This window comes from Dermacentor variabilis, chromosome 3, assembly GCF_050947875.1.
Source record: "Dermacentor variabilis isolate Ectoservices chromosome 3, ASM5094787v1, whole genome shotgun sequence".
Taxonomy (NCBI): Eukaryota; Metazoa; Arthropoda; class Arachnida; order Ixodida; family Ixodidae; genus Dermacentor; species Dermacentor variabilis.
The window spans coordinates 223,978,891-224,003,415 of record NC_134570.1 but is presented as its reverse complement, the minus strand read 5'-3'; the positions used below and the strand labels follow the sequence as shown (position 1 = coordinate 224,003,415).

General features: G+C 44.7%; 1 protein-coding gene across 1 annotated transcript in view; it reads left to right on the top strand.

The window, feature by feature from the left end:
• LOC142575034 (neprilysin-1-like) overlaps nt 1-24,525 on the top strand; it is a 622,756-nt gene that overhangs the window by 70,577 nt on the left and 527,654 nt on the right. Inside the window, exon 3 of the mRNA XM_075684001.1 lies at nt 15,436-15,615. Coding sequence (XP_075540116.1) covers nt 15,436-15,615 — 180 coding nt within the window. The remainder of the gene's footprint in view (nt 1-15,435; nt 15,616-24,525) is intronic.

Sequence of the window (24,525 nt, the reverse complement as noted above, 5' to 3'; positions counted from 1 at the left end):
ATTGTCTAAAGTTTCATCAATACTGCAGTGTAGAAATATCCCCCTATTTCCAGTTGGCTCCATCTTTTCAAAAATAAAGTATACAATGGAAAGTTAAACACAGAACAAACTGCACAAACTCACAGAGTATTGACACTACCATTGAAGAGAAATATGCACCAGCTTACTGGCCAGCACATGTATTTGTAGCACCAAACGTATAAACTTATATGGTGGAGGTTAACAGATTAGCTGCTAAGCATGAGGCTGGTAATCTAAATAAGATGTAGAAGAAACTTTTTTTATGCCATATACTAAGACAGCTGCTCATTTGATAACGTCCTGTACGACGTACAGATGTTCCTGACTGAGAGCAAAGGGCATTTAGAAATGTGTCATATATTAGTATATGAGGCCGCAGGTCTAGTTTTGGATATAAATATTGCTCAAAGTTATTCATGTATGCGCTGTACCCAATTGTTTCTAAGCGTGTCTTGTCGTGGTTCTGCAGCGACATACCACCCAATCTCAAAGCGGTGCAGAGGCTTATCATATTTCCTGTTCGGTTGGCGTCCTCACAATAGTAGTTTATTGATGCTGTTTGGATTGAGCTGTTTCTATTTCTCACGAATAACTAAAATTAAATGTACAATGTTATCTAGTGTGTAGCAAAATGAGTATAGAACTGTAAGGAGCATTGGAATTAAAATTTTGCGCATGAAATTTCTTGTCATATACGGTAGTTTTTCGTTCCGCATTCCGGTACGAACGCTGCACTTCTCTGGAGTAGCTTGAATAATTACATGATCAATTATTGTGGCTTGTTGAAAATACTATCTAAATGAAGTATAGCATGACAAAATCAGATGTGATGTATATGATGCATCAAAGGCGACATGAGCATGAGTACACGCAGGGCAGTGCATGAAAAAGGCAAAGAAGAAAATCATAAATTGAGAAAGGCACCATCCTGTTTTACATATCCTTTGCATGCCCGTGAATTTTGCATGCGGCTATGCATGTACTTGCGCAATGAACCAACTACCTCAAGCCAAAGCTTCTTTGCTACTGAAGTGGTTAAGGTACACTGAAGTAAGAAAACTTACCGCGTTTCACAGAATGTTGCCTTTGTCTCAAAACAAATTCATCTGTGTCTGCAAGACTGGCACAGTCCATCACTGTGCACTCTATTTTATGTGCGGAAATTTACCATGCGAAAAAATGGTTTAATTTTATTTTGCCTGTAGAAGCCATCAATCTAAGAGGTATTTGCTTGATTAACACTATATGTTCACATCTGTCACTTGATTAACAAGTCTACCACGTAGATGCTCAAGCAGTTATTTGCATCGAACACATACCTGCCTCCACTAGCATACTTGACTGGCAACTAGATTGAGTCACGCTGATCAAAATCTCAAATATCTGCCAGAAGCAGACATGACTATGTCACAGAAGGAGAAACCACAATTTTACATGTACCTAATTAATGTTTCAATTGCACGGAGACTCTGTGGCTTCTAATTAAGACGCATCGTGCGCACCACGGTGCATACAGTTAAAGGCTTTGCTCCTTGCTCCCGCTTCTGGAGCCGAGAGGGGTTCTGATGACTGGTTCCCTGAGCATGTACGTAAACGGTATTGACTTATTAAATGTGGGGTACTTTGCACTCAATGCTTCTCTTTTCATGAACCTAGAAAGAAGCCATACTTTTAAAATTATGTGTAAAAAATAGATAAAAAGGAAGACATGAAAGTCCATGTCAGCATGTAAAATACAGAATGACAGTGGTTTGTACTTGCACTCTTGCATTTGCGTGTTGTCAAATTATGACAGCAACTAAGTGTTAGCTCTTGCTTTTTATAGTCAACACAGGCACCGTGCTCATTGCAAGTATGTATTGTGTCACTAAGCAAAATCTGTAATATTATTGAACCACTATTTTGTCACATCTGTTAAGAGGCAAGATAAAGTGGTCACTTCTGGGAAAACTGTCAGCGTTTCTTTAAAACATATTTCTAACTTTTCCATGACACTTGGTTCTATGTGTTTGTCTCCAGAGAGCATACTCATCTTGACTTTCTCATCTGAGACATTACAAAAAAATACTATGTCGAGATGACTGCCAAGAGCGCATGAGAATTTTTATCTTGGTGTGACATACTGTCTTTGAAAGTTTCGGTGACACATAATAAAATGGTACCATGCGGAGTCGTGATGGGCTGGCTCTTTGACATCCTTGCAGCTGCCTTCTTGCGTTGTATAAAGTGGGTGCCTGAAAAATATCACGAGCACAACACGAGGGCATGGTCCAAAACCACATCAAGGCGGTCAAGAAATAAGGTAGTTGCACTAAAATAAGTCTTTGCTCAGTCTTCCCACTAAAATGAACGCGAAACATCTAAATGATTGCAATGGTCAACAGTCAAACTAAGTTCAATCTTTAGATTTAAAGAAAAAGGCAATAAACGACAATTCTCTTTCGTTCAGCACTAATGTTACAATACTCTTACTAATAAATAGAATATTGATCATTGTCAGATGTCACAAGTCTGTCACTAGCATGGTATATCACAAACACCACTTGTGACACATTCTAAGCACCTTAGGATGTGTGCGCCCCGCACAAATCAATGGTTCTGCCACTGCTCAATGAACAATTTGAGGATCATATGTGCAAACATGATGCTAAGTAGGGATGAAAATATGGTCCTACAGTTCAATGGATATTACTGCATGTGCCTACAAGAAAGGGCAAGAAGGCTTGTTATGGCAAGCTCACCCGCAATTCAAGACTAACAAGAAACAGTTCACAGCGATCTGCGTCTATATAAGCTCACTAAAAGGTATGAATTTAGTTTCATTTTTGAGGTCCGCAGTGAAGTTCATTTTTCACCGACCAGAGTATTTATGCAGTATCAAATCTACCATTTTACATTCCTTAAGGCATGTAAAAGTTGCAGTTAGACTGCAATTAGTTTATCAGACGAACTGTTTCTTTTGTGTATGACAGGCGACTGGTAACACAGAATTCAGGCAACGTTTTATTTTGATACATTGTTTCTCCATCAAAAATAATAAAGCAACAAACCAATTTTTATCTGCCATGCAGTAGCAAGATGCACAGATTACGCTTGTCAACCCCCAAAAGAAGTGTGATTTAACTGTTCATATGGCATGACTCTGTGGCACCAACTCATACTAGCAAACGCACAGGAATGTCCAAAAGAGAAAGCCTATGGAAAACGCCCCTGCAGATGTAATTACACATAGTCGCCGTTATATTCGATTCCGATGCATAACCCGCCTCGTAACAAGTCACCGAGTTGGTACACATAAGCACCCTTTCACATTTGCACAGCGCTCGAAAACCGCAACACGAGACTTAAGGTCAGACAAATAATCTTTTTGCCATAGCTCGTTGCGTCGTCCTCAATTTAAGTAGAACTCTTTTCGTAAGCCTCCAGGTTTCTGCCCCGTAGGTGAGTACTGGTAAGACACAGCTATTATATACTTTTCTCTTGAGGGATAATGGCAACCTGCTGTTCATGATCTGAGAATGCCTGCCAAACGCACCTCAGCCCATTCTTATTCTTCTGATTATTTCCGTCTCATGATCCGGATCCGCCGTCACTACCTGCCCTAAGTAGATGTATTCCCTTACGACTTCCAGTGCCTCGCTGCCTATTGTAAATTGCTGTTCTCTTCCGAGACTGTTAAGCATTACTTTAGTGTTCTGCAGATTAATTTTTAGACCCACCCTTCGGCTTTGCCTCTCCAGGTCAGTGAGCATGCATTGCAGTTGGTCCCCTGAGTTACTAAGCAAGGCAATATCGTCAGTGAATCGCAAGTTACTAAGGCACTCTCCATTAACTTTTATCCCCAATTCTTCCCAATCCAGGTCTCTGAATACCTCCTGTAAACACGCTGTGAATAGCATTGGAGAGATCGTATCTCCCTGCCTGACGCCTTTCTTTATTGGGATTTTGTTGGTTTCGTTATGGAGGACTGCGGTGGCTGTGGAGCCGCTATATATATCTCAGTATTTTACATACGGGTCGTCTACACCCTGATTCCGTAATCCCTCCACGACTGCTGAGGTTTCGACAGAATCAAGCGCTTTCTCGTAAGGGTTGATTAAGGGGTATTAAAGTAAATTAAGGAAAGTTTGAGTAGATTAAGATCCATGAAGGTGAATTAGGGTGCATTAAGGGGGACTTTCGTGGATTAAAGTGAATGAAGGAGGATTAAGGTCGATGAATGTGGATTTGGTGGATTAATGTGCATTAGGAGGATTATGGTAGACTAATCGGTTTTAATACTCAATGAACCCTAATTCACTTCAGTCCACCAAAATCCACCTTAATCCAGCTTAATATTCGCAATCCACCTTAATACAACCTGATCAACCTACGTCGCCCCGAATGCACTTTAGCCTACCCTATACGATCCTAATCCTCCTTTAATATCCCTAATCCATCATATTCCGCCTTAATCCTGCTTCATCCACCTTAGTCATTATTCAGGCGGCTTAGTCTAGCTTAATCCTGCTTAATAGTCCGAATCTACCTTAATACACCCTAATCCACCTCTATCAAACCTAATCGAGCTCCATGGTTCGTAATCCACCTTAATATACCCTAATCCATCCTAATTGGTCTTAATCCTCCTATATCAACCCTAATTCACCTTAATTCACATTAGTGGACCTTATTATTCATTTATCCGCCTTAATCCTCCCTAATCCTTGTTCATGCACCCTAATCAGTCTTAATACCCTTTCATCAACCCTACACCTTAATCCACCATAATCCACGTTAATCCTCTTCCACCCACCTTAATCTTTACTCATGCATCTTAATCGTTCTTAATGCACACTAAAATCCACCTTAATCTTCTTTAATAAACTCTAATCAACTTTAATCCTCCCTAATCCACCTTATGTCAATCACTAATGATTCATTAATTAACTTGGGTAATCTTTCTCTTATACAGGGGTGGACATGCTTTGGGTCACCTCTGGCCTTCCTTGAGTCACGTGATACTTCCAGTTTACAACATGACCTTGAAACATCGAGATCTAAAGGCTTTCGCCTTAAAACTTAAAAAAATAAACTCAATGTTGACTAGCTAACGCTTATCACATGCAATACCACGGGTATACTTGCCACTAATTTTTTCAGGGCGCAAAGCAGATTCTATAATGCTGCACTTCCGACTGAATAACAGTTAGCGACGTGCGAGGTGATGGAGCCGCCCCAGAATACTAAGCATACTGATGACAACCGCAACAAAAACGCTGGTGAGCAGGCCGGAAAAATGAAATAAATGCAGCATTACGGGATGCTTTGGTACGAGCTATAAGAAAGACGCCTCAGCTCCCAAACAACGGTGTTCTTTGTCGGAACAAAGTTCTTGCGGCCAATGTAATGCAGCCACTGCATCCTGCGCAAGCCGTCACGCTTTCCTTGTGGCATCATAAAAACGGCATAACCATCTCCAGGCTTCTTGCTGCAGTTATATGCGCAACAGCCTGGCATAGCGCTAGCACCTAGAGCAGGAAACACAGCGCACAACGTTCGCTACGCCGAGCTAAAGCGCCGAGCCAGCCGTACTCAGCAGGAAAATGGCGCGAACGAAAAAGAAAAAAAAAACCAGAAGCAAAACTTAAGATCCGCGCGTTTCCAAGGGCAACGGCAGGGAGACCAATCGTCGTGCAGGAAAACGGGGGCCAAACTGGTTGCCGCGGACGAACGCGCAAGGTGTGAGGAGGAAGGTCCCTCTATAATTTTCAAGGTAGCGACATCTGCCGCGCGCGCCACCTAGGAAGTTCCTGTAGCAGACGGCGCCCACGCTAAACTGCGGCGCCGCGGCATTCGTGAGGTGAAAAAAATATCTGCACACGCGCGGAAATAAAACCTGCTGGTGTCTGACTGTGGTGAAAAACGAAAGAAGGGCCCGAACTGCTAAATCTAGTCCTTTAATTTCAAATGAGCGCTGAAAGAAAAACGCCCAAGAGAGCGGAATGAGGGCTTGATCGCCTCGATTCCGCATGTTTACATTTCGTTCGTTTGCGCTTAATCACCGCGCGAGCCTTGGTGATTGCTTGCGCTTAATCCCGTTTGCTCCGTTAATTATTTTGCTTGTAAGTGTGCTGCGTACACATAGCGGTAACTTTGAACGAAGAATTCGTGTAAAAAAAGAAAGCTGACAGTCGCTTGGACCGAAAAACTTTCGACATAACGTCGCTGAAACGTGCGACCCTCACGGTAACTAAACATCTTGTGTATGTCTGTGTGTGTGTGGTAACGAGTGCGCCAACAGTCTTCTTGACGCTGAGTGTGTCTGTCGTGTAGCGATTACACGATGACTGTAGTGTCTTGCGGTTCAATGCTACGAGGCAGTGCAACTGTCGTGACATTCTGAAGCGGTGGTGTGGTGTCAGCGACTCTCCTCGATCTTGTTCGGGCTGCCAGAGCGATCTGATCTCGCGGCACACCAACATCGAGCGTAGTGTGTGCGCGTGTGTGATTGCGGTTGACTGTTGTTGTGAAACGTGCGACGTCGCCACGTAAACTTGAATCATGAAGCGCATTGTTGTGTTTATGCCTTTTCGCCTCCGTGCACCGCTAAAGCCCCGTAAAAATTCGAGGGCCCTTATACGAAACGCAAGCGGATTGGCCTAGCTATTATCGCACTGTGTTTTGCTGGCAATCCGTGTCTCGCTTGTGGCGTTTTTCTTGTGTTAATTTGCAGTTGTGTGTTGTTCATCATTAAAATGGCTTCGCCGATTATTGAAACATCTTCGAGTGTAAGGGAAACTTGGAAGGAACGAGCTCGCAGCTTTATGTACTCTACTTTGATATATTGTATTACACTTTATTATTTGATGGCCGATAGCAGTGGCTATGCAAAATTTGTTTTCAAAAGCAGAGTAATGCAGGCACTTAGGAATATATTTATTCACATATGCAATGCACCAAATACGATTAGGATATGCAGAGTTTGATGACTTTTTGGACATATTGTGAAGCGCAGTAATAACGCGCGCACAAACACAGGAAAGTATAAAAGTAGAATTCGCTGCTTCAATTTGCTGAAATTGCGCACGTAACGCAATGCGGATATTTGTCAGCGAGTTAATGCGCTTCTGCCACACTATTTACTTGCATGCTAGTTCATGCTGCACTTGCTAACTCAACGGGCTCATAATGCACTAAAATCAATAATCGCCACAAACTTCGGCCGTCAATATTCATGCGCGCGAATAAAATACTATGGCAGCTCTGCACAACCACGTGTATAGTTTCTCTCGCACCTTCGTATCGCTCTACGTTACTTTCCTAGCATAGTCGTGCAGTTACCGACGGTTCAACCTTTCCGTCCAATTTTATGGGACCACATTTATCTTTTGGTTAGGTTTTGTTTGCCGCGCGGGATGCAAAATAACTTCTTGCCGTCCTCCGTCTGATCTCGGCACCCACCCGCACAGCAACAAGGCATTTCGCTCCTTCGCATCCTAGGTCATACTGAGCTATGCAGCGGGCTCCATAACAAGCTAAAATAAATATTCACCACAAACTTCGGCCATAAACATTCATGCACGCGAGTGAAATACCATCACAGCTCGACACACGCACGTGTATACTTTCTATCGCACCTTCGTATCGCTCTACGTTACTTGCCTCGCATAGTCGTGCAGTTAGCGACGGTTCAAAGTACTTCCGTTAAATTCTGTGCAACCATGCTTTTCTTCTGGTTAGGTTCTGGTTGCAGCGCAGGGCGCAAAATAACTTCTTGCCATCCTTCGTCCGGTTTCGGCACCCAGCCGCACAGCAACAAGGCATTTCGGCCCTCCCGGAACGCAATTATCGCAAAAAATGTGCATAGCACAACAGGCAAAACGCGCGCACTTCGCCCGGCGCGCAGGAACTTTCATGGCGGCAAAGGGGCGGAGCAATGTCACATGTCACCGTTCAGCCTATCACTGGCGTCGTCGGCTGGATCAAAGCCTGTCGATACATTGAAATTATTGAGGGACTTTAGTGAGGAGGAGGCGAGGAGGTCACGTGGCGGCGGCAGATTTCAAAGAGTGTCGCTACTTTCAAATTATCAAGGGATTTTAGGATAAACTTGACGCGCGGACGTCTTTGAAAGCGCGAGAATAAAAGCGTAGTGCCGTACAAGGCGGGCTGTGCGATACGATGGCTGCTATATGGCGCCATAGCAGCGCACGTCGTGTGTATGGAGACAAAGCGCGCTACTCACAGCGTTCTCTTCCTTATATAAACCTATATAATCATCATACGAAATATTGACACACGAAACAAACACACGTATTGAGCTGCGCTCAAATGTCGCATTAAGCAGTGTAGTGATCGTCGGTGAATTTGTTCCTTAGGATTAGGAGTGCCAAAGTGAAAAAAAAAGCGCATATGTGTGAAGTGTGTCACGCCACTCGGTATACGATATATAGAGAGGACATGGGAGCTTGCACACACACACAAACACATACCGAGTGTCATGACACAGTGCACACATATGCGCTTCTTTTTCCACTTTGGCCCTCCTAATCTTAAAGAAAAAATTCACCGACAATTACTACACTGCCCAATGCGAAATTTCAGCGCAGCTGTATACGTGTTTTAGTTTCGTGTGTCAATAGTTCTTCTCACGCTTTCATAGACGTACGCACGTCAAGTTTCATCCTAGACGCCAGCGCTAGGCATTGCGTGTATATGTATATATATATATATATATATATATATATATATATATATATATATATATATATATATATATATATATATATATATATATGCGTAACGCCTAACACATTTGTCTTGCACTTACCGCAAAATTGCAAAAGGATAGCTATCGCTGTTCTCTAAACTTACTTATAGCATTTCAGGTTGGCAAATTATACCATGTGTCGTAGCTAGCGTAAGTAAAAGTGTTCAACGAAAGCAAGATTTTAAAAAACTCAGTGCAATTACCGCTCACCTTGTTCCCTTCCCATTTCATTCATAATTTGCGCTACGTGGACGTAAGGGTTACGGTCTGAAATTGTTTACTATGAACCGACTAGTCCAACAATACCTGCTTCTGAATAAATCATCTGCTATTTAGAGGTCTATATATAAGTTGGATATTTTATCTTCTCAATAATACTTTCAGTTCAAACACAAGCCATCCCTTTAGAACCTGAAGAATATTTAGAAGAGAATGAACTGCCCACTACAGCTACAGCATTTCGTTTCGGGAACAAACTTTTTTATAGGCATCGTTGCACACTGGGTCACGTGTAATTTCGCTGTCCTCCTGCTATCTACGCTAGACCCTTGCCGGCTGCTTTCGTTTGATTCTGCGAAAAGGAGTCTGGCAATCCCGTGCCGCCAACTTCCCAATCGGTCCTCTCAAGTGTCCGCGACTACCGCAGTGGCGGAGCCGGGAGTGCGCCCGTTTTAGCCCGTGGGTGCCCGGTGGCAGCGCTCGCCTGCCTTCCACACAGGTGGCCGATGCTCGACCAAAGCTGGAACAGAGACTATCGCAAATCTCGTAGGGCCCCCTTTGAAGAAAACCCACGTAAACAACCGAGCTCCAGGTGGTGGTACGTCTCTACCCACTAGAATAATAATAATAAACTCTTTCACTATTTCTAGAAAACATTGCATTCCTGCCAAAGCCGCATTAGGCTTGACTGGCAGAGCGTGACACGCAGCCTGGAAACTTTTTACAGAATCAACAGCGGAAAAAAAAGATTCCGAAAGCGTATAAATGTGCATGCATACACCGATACGCACATTATACGCATGTATAATAGATGTACGCATTTGAGCACATACGGATTATAGAAGCACATCTGGCGTGTACATTTATCACCATGCCACACGATTAGTTTGCATGGCAGAACAAAAAATGAGTAGACGATTATAAACAACAAAATGAGCGAAAAAAAATCAGAAATGCTCCAATGAAACCTTTGCAGAAACAAACGTTCTCATGACATTTTTAACCAAAGCCACTCCACAGGCGTAACACAGAAGGAGGTAAGCGAGGTCTATTTCTTCATGTGTTATAACCACTCAAATCCGCAGGTTTAATGCTTTCTTCAGTCTATACCTTGATGTGGACTGCAGCACGTTACAAGGTAAAAAAATAAACGACGACGGAACATAGCATTCGCGCATTCAATTGCGGTATTTTGCACAACGAGTTTTTGATGACCCATTTTGGTCTACGACACCGGGGAGTTACATAGGGTACTTCGTAACGATTGTCCCACAAATGCCTCAGAGCTATTGTATGCAATAAACCGAAGAAAAATCTGGCATTGATAATACCTTGAAGATGACGGTGTTCCCTTCAAGACACAAGTCATAACCTATAAGATAGAGCGCACCAGTGAGTTAATTGTTTTTTGCCAACGAAGACCGCAATGATCGTAGGCGGTAATTTCATATCGGACCACACTGTAGCATAACGCATGCGCTGTGGTTTTCCTGACTGATATCGGCATGAGGTGACGGATTTTATAGAGTAAGCACAGTATACTGAGCGAATGCTCTGACAGGAATAAAAGACATGCGAATTCCATGAAAGATCGCTGTCCAAACGCAAACCAACATATTTTACCGATGATGTGTAGATGATAGGATCGCAAGAACATTACAATGCGAAGTATGTAATGTTATTTCCCTAGTCAGATGTACTCTCTTTAAAGGGCTTGAAAGCCGACAAGTTGCGTTTTAAATACGTTAATGTCGATTAAATTTGCTGCGAACCAGTCCACTGCCTAACGCTGCGGTTTGTGCGGCCTTGAGGTTTTTGTTGCTTGTTACTCGTGGCTGTGTGGTGAGTGAATAGCAGTGGAGGTAGTTATCTGTTTTTTTACATCCGGGAGAAATACACCTAAGTAAACAAGAAGGTGCAATGAATTACTTCTCGGAAAAGGACACTTCTCTGATAACATGAGCACGACCTATCATGCGAACCATGCGGAGCACATTTTAAAAGTTTTTTTTGCGAACTTTCCCGGACCACGGCTGCTACTGCTTAGCTCATGAGTTTATGATAATTGAAGTACGCACCCCGTGGTCGGATCGCAGCTCGGTTCCACTGCCCACCAGCTCTGACCATTGGGTAACAGTCACACGTATACTGCAACCGTGCCAACGCCATGTTTTCGAGGTGATCGGCGCGCAGCTATATGATGCCGGACGGGCGCGCGCGCCCCAGTGGTCCGCACCGCTTGTAACGCGTATGACGTGTTTCGGACGATGGCCTTCGGTATGATCTACCCCCGACATTGCATTAAAACAAAAAAAAAAACGCAGGTTCTGCACTCTTTGTGCATTTAAACAAAGCTTCGTTGTATGTAGAGCGTAGCAAGGTGCGTTGGATCTCCCGCATTTTTGTGTGTTGATGTCCTCTGTGAAATGCTTGCTGCAAGTGGCACGGTTATAGAGGAGCTCACGATTGTTCTAGAAGTATAATGGAACAATGCAATGTGAAACACAATCACCTTATTGCTGCCAGCTAGTGTTTTCGGACCTGTAACCAGGAACGAACCATCTTCTACTAAGTTTCGCTTGCATAAGAAACCACACATGGGTCCCCACCATTTTACCTTGGTTTTGTAGTTTGCGATGCTTGGAAGCATATTGTGGTACGCGGCGGGGGCACGCATGTAAATTTAATGCGGACGTCACAAATTGTGGGAATTGCTAAGCGACGCCTCACTTGATGTCACGCTCATTTGAGGCATGACGGTGATGCCGCGGCCAGTGAAACCTAGGTATTTTAATTTGCACGCAAGATTCCGCACACAGAGCAGCTAATTAATTACTAGTTAAATATAAGTTATAGAGTTTTACCTGCCAAAGCTACGATATGATTAGGAGGCACACCGGAAGCGGAAGAAACCGGATGTATTTTCACCGCCGGGCTTTCTTCATTGGAAACCCAATGTAAGGTACGCGAGTGCTTTAGCATTTTGCCACCCGTGGAAATGCGGCCGCCGAAGCCGGCATTTGATCGCGCGCCGTCGGGGTTAGCAGCACAACGCCACAGGTTCCGACGTGGTGGCCGTGGAGGAAGCAGCCCCGACAATGCAGGGCTACATTGACAAACGAATTATTGGTTTATTAAGTGCCAGTAAACGGAACAGTTTTCCTGCCTTAAATTTTTGGTATGTCGGTGCCGCAGTGCACTCTTGGGGGACCTTTCGACCATGTTTCAACTAATAATTAAGGCGATTGTGCTACATTTCTTTTTCAATCCTTGCCAGGTGACCTTTGTTAAAGTACTGTTACGAAGTTACTGTTTGGCGATGGACGCGCACGCATGAACAGGAAATTTTTCAGAATGACGTCACAGATTTTATTGACAAAGAGTAGGATTGAGCGAATAGTGATTTTTGAAACCGAATTGAATACGAATCAAACCATGCCAGAAGTGAATCGAATACTTTCCAAATAGCTTCCGAATAATGAATAGCCGTTATCACAATTAATATAAAACGCTGTTCACATTCCAGTATTCTTAAAGTTAGTATGTTCATGTATTTGGGTAGTACGTTACGAAGCGTTGTTTATTAAAAGTACAGATCGAGTGTAAGGAGCAAGCCGGTAGCTTCTTCGCATGCGCCTGGCTCTTCAGAGTGCGAATGATTGCTGCACAGCCTGTAAAGCATGGCGACCTAAGTGTCGTACCCTCGCTACGGAAGCTCTCATGTCTCTACTATGCGCGCGGGTCTGAAAATTTATCGTGCTTTTGTTACAGTTTCATCTTTACATGCGCGCAATCGACGTTTAGAAATATTCGGAAAGTATTAGAAAAAATATTGGCCTTTACGAGTAGGAATTGAATGGATTCTGGGGTTTTACGTGCCAGAACCACGACTTTTTCATGAGGCACGCCGCAGTGCGGGATTCCGGATTAATTGTGACCATCGGGGGATCCTTAACGTGGCCCCAATGCACGGGACACAGGCGTTCTTGCATTTCGCCCACGCCCGAATGCGGCCGCCGCGGCTGGGATCTGATCCCGCAGACTCGTGCTTAGCAAAATAGTAAATTATTTCGTTAAAAGTGGAAACAAACCGCCGTGGTTGCTTAGTGGCTATGGTGTTTGGCTGCTAAGCACGAGTTCCCGGGATCGAATCCTGGCCACTGCGGCCGCATTTATATGGGGGGCGAAATGCCAGAGCACCGTGACTTAGGAGCAGGTTAGAGAAGCCAAGGTGGTCAAAATTTCTGGAGTCCCCTACTATGGCGTGCCTCATAATCAGGCCATGGTGTTGGCGCATAAAACTCCATAATTTGTTTAATATAAAAGTGTAAACGCCCACGCAACGTAAGTCTTCGTCCATTTTCATGTTTTAACTCTGGGAGAAAGTAGCACGTCTATACCGTCCCTTGTAGTGACGTGAAGAACAAGGTAGTTTCAAAAGTACGAGCCACGAAGCTAACTCATTGTTATTAGGCGAGCTTGCTCATGAAAATAAGTGACACTCAAGCGCAAGGTTGTCTGCACGCGCAAAGTCGACCATCGTCAAAATATGATCTACGGGTCAAGGCATCGGTTCATCAGGCATCAATGGTCGTGCATTGCAACGCAATCGCTGGCGCTCGCGTGGGGATGGAGAATGCAACAATTGGATATTAGGAGCGCATAATTATCACTTTTCGATCTGTTTTCTCACAGCAAGCAACAATCGCCGTAAAGCAGATCAGTCGACGTTGATAATCTCTTTGCCTTCGCTTTGATGCAACGTTCTACTAGTTGCCTTTAATGTGGAGGAGCCGTTGGCGGGAGGGGGGGGGGGGTACGAAAGGGTGCACGTAGGAAGGCGAGCAAAGCTACTTTTCTTCATATAGTAAGGGTAATTTCACAAAGGACATTTCACAAAGGAATATCAGAGTAAAGACATTTTTTTACAGAATGTTGACGCTTGCAACGAGTTCAGCTTTTCTTGGTCATCGACCTGTGCGCTTTTTCAGGTAAACACTCGCTCTCATTCAGCAGCAGCTGTAACGTTGCTGCCTTTTGGATGTTTGAGCGGAAACATTCGATCCCCATGTTAGGAATCTTGAGTTTCTGCTCCTTTTCTTCTTTTTTACACATGCTGTGACGCTACTGTGCTGACATCTTCCAACTTAGGGAGTACTATTTACACCGCGGAGTGCATTGACCGGATTATTGCATTACAAAGCTAGCTGGTAATTGGTCTTTACCAGGCTAACCAATTCGCAGACTGGTACACATATTTCAGCTTACACTTCATGTGCAAACCCAGTGTATACCGAAATTCGTGCACCAGTGTGCGAAATGTGCATTTTTCCGCACGACCGCACGCGTGCGGCAAGCGGGTGGTGTCGCTCGTGCGTAAATTGGCCTTTAATTAAGCAGCCCTAAGACCGCGAGATAAAGCTGCGTAACTGGTGCGCGGCCTGCACAGTATACTCCGCTATTATCCCACCGGTCAGTTGGTGTAGCGCAAGCTAATTTTTTGGAAGTGTGCTGACATTGCCGCAGGCATACTTAGACCAGTAGAACCTTTGAAAACATCACTTCTAACAGTTTACGAACATATTTCTTTAAACATTTTAGTAGCACTCCGCCAACATTTCGCCACCAACTTTTGTCGGAACTGTGATTTAAAGGAATGAGCTTAGTTACTAATTCGACGTCAATGTTTGTTAGAAAAGTTTATCAAAAGCTCTGAATTGGTTACTTCCCATTCTAAATATTTTTCGGCAAACAGTTCGAGCTGAGGATACATGTCCTTCAGTAAAAAAAAAATATTTTGGCGATGTATACTAAAATATGCTTTATTGAAAAGTAAGAAGCTTTTGACGGAATCTCAAAGATCCTATTTAGACAAAAGTTAGAAGAAGGTATGTTAACGGTGTGTATAAAATATTCTTTATACAAATGTAAGAAGTCTTTTCACGGTTTATGAACCAATCTTATGTATGCAAAAAAGGTAAATTAAGTCTTTTTACGATGTATTTAAAAGATTATTTATGCAAAAGTAAGAAAGAAGTATTTTGATCGTGTACGAACAAATGTCACTGGAATGTGAATGTAAATAGGCTGTCATGAAATAGAAAGTTCGTAGAAGTTGTTAATATTGTTAACAGCATTTTTGTGAGGGTTTAACAGCATAGTTACTGTGTAGTGATAACAAACGCAACTGAAATGTATGGCGACGTCGCATTTATATAACTCACTGTCGGAAAGTATTCTTCTTGCCCTGTTCATCGCTGCCCAGTGCTCCAGCCCCCTTCCTTTTATTCACTAATTTTCACTGTCGCATATAATTAGGCGTTTAAAAACCACCGCAGGATTTTGACGTCTTCTAGCCTTTTTTGTCCGCTACGTGCCGACCCTGTTTCCCAGTAGAAGCTCTATTTGCCGAGCCCACTCTGACCGCACGCGTGCCCTCCCAGGGCGGGTGACTCGGCTTGCGGCTGGCCGACCGGCCCGGTCTCCTCCGGCCGCCACCCCCGGCCGGCAGCAACGGCGCTCGCAGCGGCTGCGCCAGCAACCGGCGCCCACCGAGTCCGCGGGACAAGCGCCCGCCGGGCTGCACGCCATGCAGTGCACTGACGAGTCGTGCGAGAGCGAGAGTGAGTGGGCAGCCTGTGCCGTGAGCTGTGTCGGCCGCGCCACCTGGGAACGCCGATCGCGTTACGTTTGCGCGGCGCCTAACTGCACTGTTTTTGTTTAGAACTGAGGTTAAACAGCGCGAAAAAGACGAGGACACAAGGAAACAAATACCACAGACAAGCGCTGACTGCCAACTGGAAGTTTATTTGAAATACACCAGACGTTTATACGTTTTTCAGCATAGGCATGCGCACACCAGTCGCAAAAACATCGGCAAATCAGCAACATTATAATCTTTCATCCAAAAATGTTATTTCTTTTCCCGACAAGACAAGAGAGGGGGTGCTTACACATTTATCTCCTTCCTTTCTAATGTGAAAAGCCTCTACTATTTCCCTTTCCCTCTTACCTTTTCCTTTCCCTATGAATTGCCCATTCCCTATGAATTCCCTATGTGCAGTGACACTTGTTAAAGTGTGCAGCTAAATGACTCCCATAGCCATTCTTTAGGTTACTGCTGTGCTGACGAGCTCTTTCATTGAAGCACTGTCCCCTTTGACCTATATACGATTTTCCACAGATTAGCGGTATCTGATAGATAACGTTGCGCCTGCACTCAGTGAAACGAGTTTTATGATTTGTGGTGCACAAGTGCCTGTCGCTCTTGTTCATGCGATTACATATTGAGGACAGCTTACAAGGGGCACTGAAAACCAAATTAATATTATGTCTATTGGAAACTTTCTTAAGATTATGTGACAACTTGTGTAAGGATAGCACCACGTGCGCTTGTCTTTTGTCTTTCTTTTCTTTTTGGGAAGTTTATATACGGATTAGGCAAGATATATACGGATCCTCAGAAAGACCGTATATAGGTCGAATGGGACAGTGCTTCAATGAAAGAGCTCGTTAGTACAGCAGTAACCTAAAGAATTGCTATGGGAGTCATTTAGCTGCACACTGCAACAAGTGTCACTGCACATAGGGAATTCATAGGGAATAGGCAATTATTAGGGAAAGGAAAAGGTAAGAGGGAAAGGGAAATAGTAGAGGCTTTTCACATTAGAAAGGAAGCAGATGAATGTGTAAGCACCCCCTCTCTTGCTTTGTCGGGAAAAGAAATAACATTTTTGGATGAAACATTATAATGGTGCTGATTTGCAGATGTTTTTGCGACTGGTGTGCGCATGCCTATGCTGAAGAAGGTATAAATGTCCGGTGAATTTCAAATAAACTTCCAGTTGGCAGTCAGCGCTTGTCTGTGGTATTTGGTTCCTTGTGTCCTCGTCTTTTTCGCGCTGTTTAACCTCACTTCTAAGAATGAACCAACTAGCCCTCATCAAGATCTTACTAATGTTTCCGTTTGTTCGCTCTTTGTGCTGGCACACTAGTGAGGTACTCGCGAATATATTTTTTTGCGGTGTCTTCGTTGGTCAAACTTTATCGGACGAGCTTGTTTACTAAAAAATGAGTACATTTCTCGAAGGCACTCAGTTCCGGCCGACGAAGCCCAGTCCAGTGTGGCGCGGGTCTTTCGTGTATGGTTCCACACTCTGCAGCGGTTGGTCACGTGGATGATAAGAGCATAAATGCGAAAACATAGGACTGAAAAATCCAGTTAAACGACTATAATGGCTCTGGTGCAACAAGCATGTAACAAATGTTGCCTGCATGTGAGTTCTACAACATTTAATTGGATTATAACTCACGAATGCTTGTCTGCTCACGAGGAATTTTCCATCATAAAATATAGAATTTTCGCGTCGTTCAAAGAAATTTTCGGCAGAAGCATGAGGACTCAATTAACACTGCAGTGTTAATTCTGCTGGCCCCGTTTGCCTTTTGAAACGCTTCTAGAAATTAGGCCGTTCTTCGCCGCTTAAGTTTAAGCGGCGGTAAGTTGAAGCTAGTTTGAATGAGAGCTATTTGAGGTTTCCCACTTTCTGCAGCGCACGAAAAGGCATAGGCCAATATTTATTTTCCGTCCAGTGCTACGCGTTTAACTCAGTGGTGCTATAATGTAAAACTATTCCAATCTGTTTTTATTCCGATCTCCTGACATCATATTTACGTAATCAGCGACGCAAGCATCAGGAGGTAACCCGCAGCGTTGTTCGAAAAGCCCAATCAAACTCGCTCCTTTGTTTAAAGGAGGTCACTTTTTGCTTTCAAAGCACACAGTATTGCCTACATTGACCACTTTTTCTATCTGATTCGTTGGCACGAGACGGGGAGCGCGGTCAACAAGACAGGGTTTCAATGGGGCCGAGAGAGATAGAGATTCTTATTTGAGGAAGGAAGAATTGGGGTAAGGTGCAGCGCAGTAACTGTCTCTCAGATGAGGACACCTCAACCGTGCTGCACAGGGGGGAAGGGATAGAAAAGAGTGGTGGAAGAAAGAGGGAAGGAGCAGCAGCGGCCGAACCGCCGTAGGCGTGGGGAGGGGGCTCAGAGGCGATCAGCTAGCGCGATGTCCTCGGCGAACACCAGAACCGGCGCGCTGAAAACATACCCGGGTGAAGAGGATAGTGCCGGCGTCTGCGATTGGCCTGCTTTCCCTTACTTAGCTTGCGGTGGTTGGTCAAAAATCGCGGCGGCGTGCAAAATAAGGTTAAGATTGCCGCTAAAACGGATCCTCAGCAAAGAAGAGTTAGCAGAGCGACTTTGTAAACGTGCCGAATGTGCTGGAAAACATTACGCGGCAACGCAAAAAGTTTTATTATGCATCATGTAACCGCACAAAAACGAGGGACAAAGAAGGAACACACAGGACAGGTCTTCTTTGTCCCTTGTTGTTGTGCGGTTACATGATGCATTCCAATAACGAGCACCAACTAGCCCGCTTATCCGTGTTAAATATTTTATTATGCGCAAATAAACCCATGCTCCCGGCAGGCGCGAGTAGCCAGTGCGCGATTGATCGGCGGCAGCCATCTTTTAATCCTTTCGGAAGGGGGCAGCGTGCGGCTATTCAGAAAATAAATACAGTTTTGTTCGCTACATTAATGCATTTTAACGTGTATATGTCACTCTGACGCGGCGACTTTTTGCGGTTTTGTGACATTGCGTGAAAGGCAGGTGCAGTGGGTGCAGCCCCAAAGTTTTGGACCAATGGCAGAGGGTTAATGGCAAATTGGCGTCGAATCGGAAATAAGAATTTTTTTTGTCCCATCATGCATATTCAGTGGGTACACGTCATATGAGATGGGGCGCTATCGCGGTTTTTATGGCGTCTTTTGACAGACAGGCGAATTGAGGGTGGTCTGAAAATTTTTTTACCAATCGTGGACGGCTAATTGCAGAACTGGGGTGCTATGTAGGATGCGCCGAGTTTCTCGTTCACCCGAGTTTTACCCGAGTTTGCTCTACGGCAGTTAGTGAACGGAGATAGCGTGGAACGGCGCCAAAGCTACAGGCAAAAAAAATATGTAGGCAAAAAGCCGCGTATGACAACATGAGCGCACCCTGCGCGGCTCGCTGCTTCCACGTTTCAAGCGCAGAAGGCTGCAAAACGAAACGCTCCAGCACCGTGTATTGTTATCAACGGATTATCGCAACTTAGCAATACCGTGACTGTCCCGCTGTCTGTCTGCACACTTGCCGTAAGCCGCTTGCCACGTCTTTCTCGGGCGCGTCAAGGGCGTGGGTCCTTTTTCGGGCACTATCTTTCTATCTCCATCGAATGCGAACAGGGTACATGCGGCGCATACTTGCACCTACGCTTTCGCTCAAACGAATACGTTAAAAAACAACAAATAAAATAACAAACATGTTTATTTCTTTAAGTATCTGTTTTTCGTTTTGAATGCTAGAAATTTCCTATGACAAACGGAGATCGAGCAAATTATTAAGTTTTGCACTTCTTGCCGCGAGTGGCGACAGTGAGGCGAAAGCTTGGAAGCGGATACATGGAAGAGAGTCGCACGCACGAGGGAGTTCATACGGTGATAAGTCGCCTAGGGGCGCTGCAGTGCTACTCTCAATAAAGTGACCACTCTTTCTCTATTATGGGAATGAAAATGCAGTGCCGCGGTAGGGCTGTTCATCGCAGGCGCTTCACTAGACTATTAAGGCTCCCGTTGTACCAAGTAAAAACTGCACACTAGTTATAGATACGGGTGCAACGGCTGTCGCTGCAAAATGACAGTACATTATTTTATTGTCCGTAGTGACGCAGTTCAGTGAAAATGTGCCAGTTTATCTTTGTGTGCGAAGCCTCTGCGATGCATTGCGACGAAGTGCGTGCTTCCCAGCAACACAGGTCATCGCCTGTCATCGCTTATCCAGTGAAGGTGCCTCTGAGCGCATGTACGCAGTATTTGAGTGTGTTGTGCACTCCAAGATGCTTGCGGATTACCTCTGCTGGAGCCAGCAGCGATCGCAGATGGATATCGTAACGACACCGCAGCAATCGCATTTTGGCAGGTGAGGGCTCTTGTGTGCAGTTATGAAATGAGACCATAGAATAAAGAACAACTTTAGAGAAGGGAAGCTGTACCTTCCGCAGTAGTTCGAAAATAAGGAGTGGCAGCGCATGGAACTTACCTAGGTGGACGCCAGATGGCGCTGTTGAAACAGGAAGCAGAAATGCGAATTTTTTAGAGCAGTATCCAATATGGCCGCTTTTCGCCGGTCGTGTACACTCATGTGTACACTTATATCTGCTTGTATGCGCTCGTACGCACCGTACTCGCCCCGCCGGCTATGCGGCATGCCTCGGCTGCCGCGTAGCCGGTGCGTTCTAATTGCCAGGAGACCAAAGAGCCTCTACTGACGCCCATACAAACAAGCCACAAGTGAGTGAACAGAACTTGCGACTTTATTGGCAGAAGACAAGCAGTGTACATTCTCGTGTAATAGCAAAAATAAAATTTGTATGTCGAGATACGCTGGAATCTTTGACGCGAGCTCGTAAACGGCTCACCGTCGTCGTCGCACATGGCGGTCTAGTAACGAGCGACAACCAGCGGCGCAAGCAGATTGAACAGAATGTCCCGCCTGTTTGCAGCGGCAGTCGCCGTTAAAGATGAGCAACTTGCATTGTGAAGCAATCGGGTGAACCAGGCATCTGCTGCCGCAGCCAACACGGCGACATAGACTACCCGGCATATTAGCCTTAACTCCTTTCCAACCTGCACGTTACTTTACTTTCGGGGGCCGCTAATGTGTGGCTCGCACTTGGTGTCCCACATTGTCTCAATATGGACAAGTCGCTTTCGTGGGCATCACCTTCATCAGCCACTTTTGCGGGCCTTTGCACCCAACTTCACACACGTCCGACCATGTAAGCACGTATGCCGGTGTCTGTTCATGCTTAATCGCGGCCGAGAAAGGCAACAGGCATAATTTGCCCATGTATACAGCAGGAAAGGCTTAACGGCGAGCACGAATTACGGTGTGTAAATTGGGAGTCTATGTCGCTGTACAGATTGCAGGAGCAAATGCTTACTTCGAGAGACTGCTTTCCAATGCAACTGACCAGGCCGCCACATCCGATAAGCATAACACGGCGACCGTAACCAAGTGTGATAACAGCAAAAATAAACGACAATCATTCACCGCATAGTTTTCAGACAATAGATTAAACATTGGCTACGAACCATATGACAACACTGAGCATTTACATACACGGGTCTCTTATGATACATTCAGCCGCCTACTTACAGGCATAATGCTTGCCTTCGTCGCATGTGGTGGTCTGGTAACGAGCAACAACTACCAGCAGAAATATAATGGACAGTCTGTCTCACCTGTTTGCAGCGACAGTCGGCATTAAAGATGGGCAACTTGCATTGCGAAGCAATCGGGTGACGCAGGCATCTGCTGCTGCAGCCTGCACAGTGACATGGACTACCCGGTATTTTAGTGTTAACTCCTTTCCAACCTGCACGTTTCTTTTCTGTCGAGGGCCGCTAATGTGTGGCTCACATTTGGTGTCCCACTTTGTCTCAATATGGACAAGTCGCTTTCATGGGCATCACCTTCGGCAGCCATTTTTTGCGGGCCTTTCCACCCATGTGGCTATCAACTTCAAACGCGTCGGACCATGTAAGCACGTATGATGGTCTCCGTTCGTGCTTAATCGCGACCGAGAAAGGCCGCAGGCACAATTTGCCCATGGCTGCAGCAGGAAAGGCTGAACGGGGAGCACGAATTACGTTGTGTAAATTGAAAGTCTATGTCGCTGTGGAGATTGCAGGAGCAAATGCTTACTTCGAGAGACTGCTTTCCAATGCAACTGACTAGGCCTCCACATCCGATAAGCATAATACGGCGACCGTAACCAAGTGAGATAACAGCAAAAATAAACGGCAATCATTCGCCGCATAGTGTTCAGAGAATACATTATACATTGGCTACGAACCATATGGAAACAGTGAGCATTCACATACACGGGTCTCTTAGGATACATTCAGCCGTCTACTTACAGGCATAATGCTTGCCTTCGTCGCATGTGGTGGTCTGGTAACGAGCGACAACCAGCAGTACAAACAGATTGGACAGTCTGTCCCACCTGTTTGCAGCGACAGTCGCCATTAAAGATGGGCAACTTGCATTGCGAAGCAATCGGGTGACGCAGGCATCTGCTGCTGCAGCCTGCACAGTGACATGGACTACCCGGTATTTTAGTGTTAACTCCTTTCCAACCTGCACGTTTCTTTTCTGTCGAGGGCCGCTAATGTGTGATTCACATTTGGTGTCCCACTTTGTCTCAATATGGACAAGCCGCTTTCGTGGGCATCACCTTCGGCAGCCATTTTAGCGGGCCTTTCCACCCATGTGGCTATCAACTTCAAACACGTCGGACCATGTAAGCACGTATGCTGGTCTCGGTTCTGAGGAAATCATGGCCGAGGTAGGCCACAAGTGCAATTTGCTGGCTGCAGCAGGAAAGAACGAACGGGAGCACCAGTTACGGTGCATGTATACTGGGAGTCTATGTCGCTGTGCGGACTGCAGGAGCAAATGCCTACCTCGAGAGACTGCTTACCAATGCAACTGTTCAGGCCACCACATCTCAGAAATGTAACACGGCGACCACAACCAAGTGGGGCAGCAGATTCTGCAACCGATCATTCAGTGTAGCTTGCGCAAAGACCTAGGCTATCGAGGAAGAAGAGCAATCAACAACGAGACTAGGAATATGTAAAATGAGAAAGCTTGCACTCAAGAGAGAAGCCACTCTGCTCTGCAAGCATTGAAGGCCAAAAACATCAAGAAAAGTAAAATGGTGCATAGCTAACGGTGCGTAGGTTAATGCAAGACACATGTCGATGTTGCATCAGCTATTTCCGGAGAGGAATTGTGCATGACAACATACACTAAAAGGTACGGCTACTGATATGTTATGCTACTAGACAGGGACTGGTATTAAGTATCAGCGAAGAATCGGTAGACTTTTATGTTTGGATGAGGATGAATGATCTCTAACGAGGATGGGCAAAGAAAAAGCTTGCATTTATAGAAAAGAAATTACAGTTGGCACAAATGGAATGGACATGGCCAGGAAGCTGATTAAGGGCAAACTGACGGAACTCTTTTGGCCAGCGTCGTCCGTGCTTGATCAGAAATCGCAGGTGCATCTGAAGATGAAGAATTTCTGTAAAGTCCTTTCTGAGTTACCTGGATGACTCAGCCAAATATCCGTGCTGATGGAATGGTGGCTGAAGTTCTTTTCAGTCTTCACACAGTGCTCTGCAGACTTGATATCTGGTGCAATTCTTCTGCATGAGCTTCTTTGTTCGTGGTGTAAAAGCCTTGCAAATTCGGCTCCAGCCCTTTTCTGTTGGTGTGGATAGCACTCCTGTGATGACCAACATATGCTTGGCATGGAATCTGTTGGGACAGAACAGTGACACATGAGATACAGCAAAGATTAGCCAAACTCATGTGTGCTTTCTTTTATGTTCGAACCAATTACACTGAACCATAAACATGAACAAACATTCATTTCTGCTGCAAACAAATGACATGTGTCTCAAGACTAGCAAGCCAATAGAGCATATATCAGGCACATTTATTTCTGAACCACATGTTGTTTACGTTGTAGTAGCAGCCAATGTCCACACAATGGCCTTGTTGTAGCAGGCAGCAGCTTCTGTTTAGTGTGTGGAGCGTGTTGCTTTATACTGGTGCCATCCTCATTACTGCATGTCTGGAAGAGAAATTTTGACTGAATCAGAAATTGAAAAAGCACAATTTTGCAATATGAAATGCAAAAAAGTGTGACATATATGTTGTAATGGTTTGCAACTACAGAACAAATGCAAATGTACCCTGTCTGTTCTAGGGTGCTTAAGCAGCACGTTAAATAAATATTGCTATTGTCCATAAATTTATGTCTTCCTAGCTATACAATGCCTGTAAACAGCTTAAGTATTAATAAGATCACAAATGAGAACAATGGTGCGTTAATTTATACACTGGAAGAGATCACACTGTTGGTTCCACAAGCAAATGCATGAAAGTCATGAAGCTATTAAAACTGATGCAAATATTTTTGTGCACGAACGTAATGCACTGCTTCACTGCTGCAAAAATAAATGCCCTACGGTAAACCAAACTGAACAGCAAGAACATTTGGAACCAACAAATACGAAATAGGAGTGAATTATCATGCTTGCAACTGTTTAATACATTAAATTCTGTACTTTCACATCGTTTTACCAAAGGATAATTCGGTTTTGTGGACGAAAGAAGTTGCTGGCGGACTCGAAAAAAAGTTTTATATGTATGTTGTTAAGGCTACCCAGTCACCTATGGCCACGGCTACAATAAGATGAAAAATGAGACGCGCGTTCCGATATCGCTCTTTTTTTCCGGATTGCGTGTGTATAACGACAGCCTCGCAAGTAACGGTTTATTTAGGAAATAGCAACGGAGGATACATACTGCCATATATTTTGCAGGATCTAGTTCGTTAACTTGTC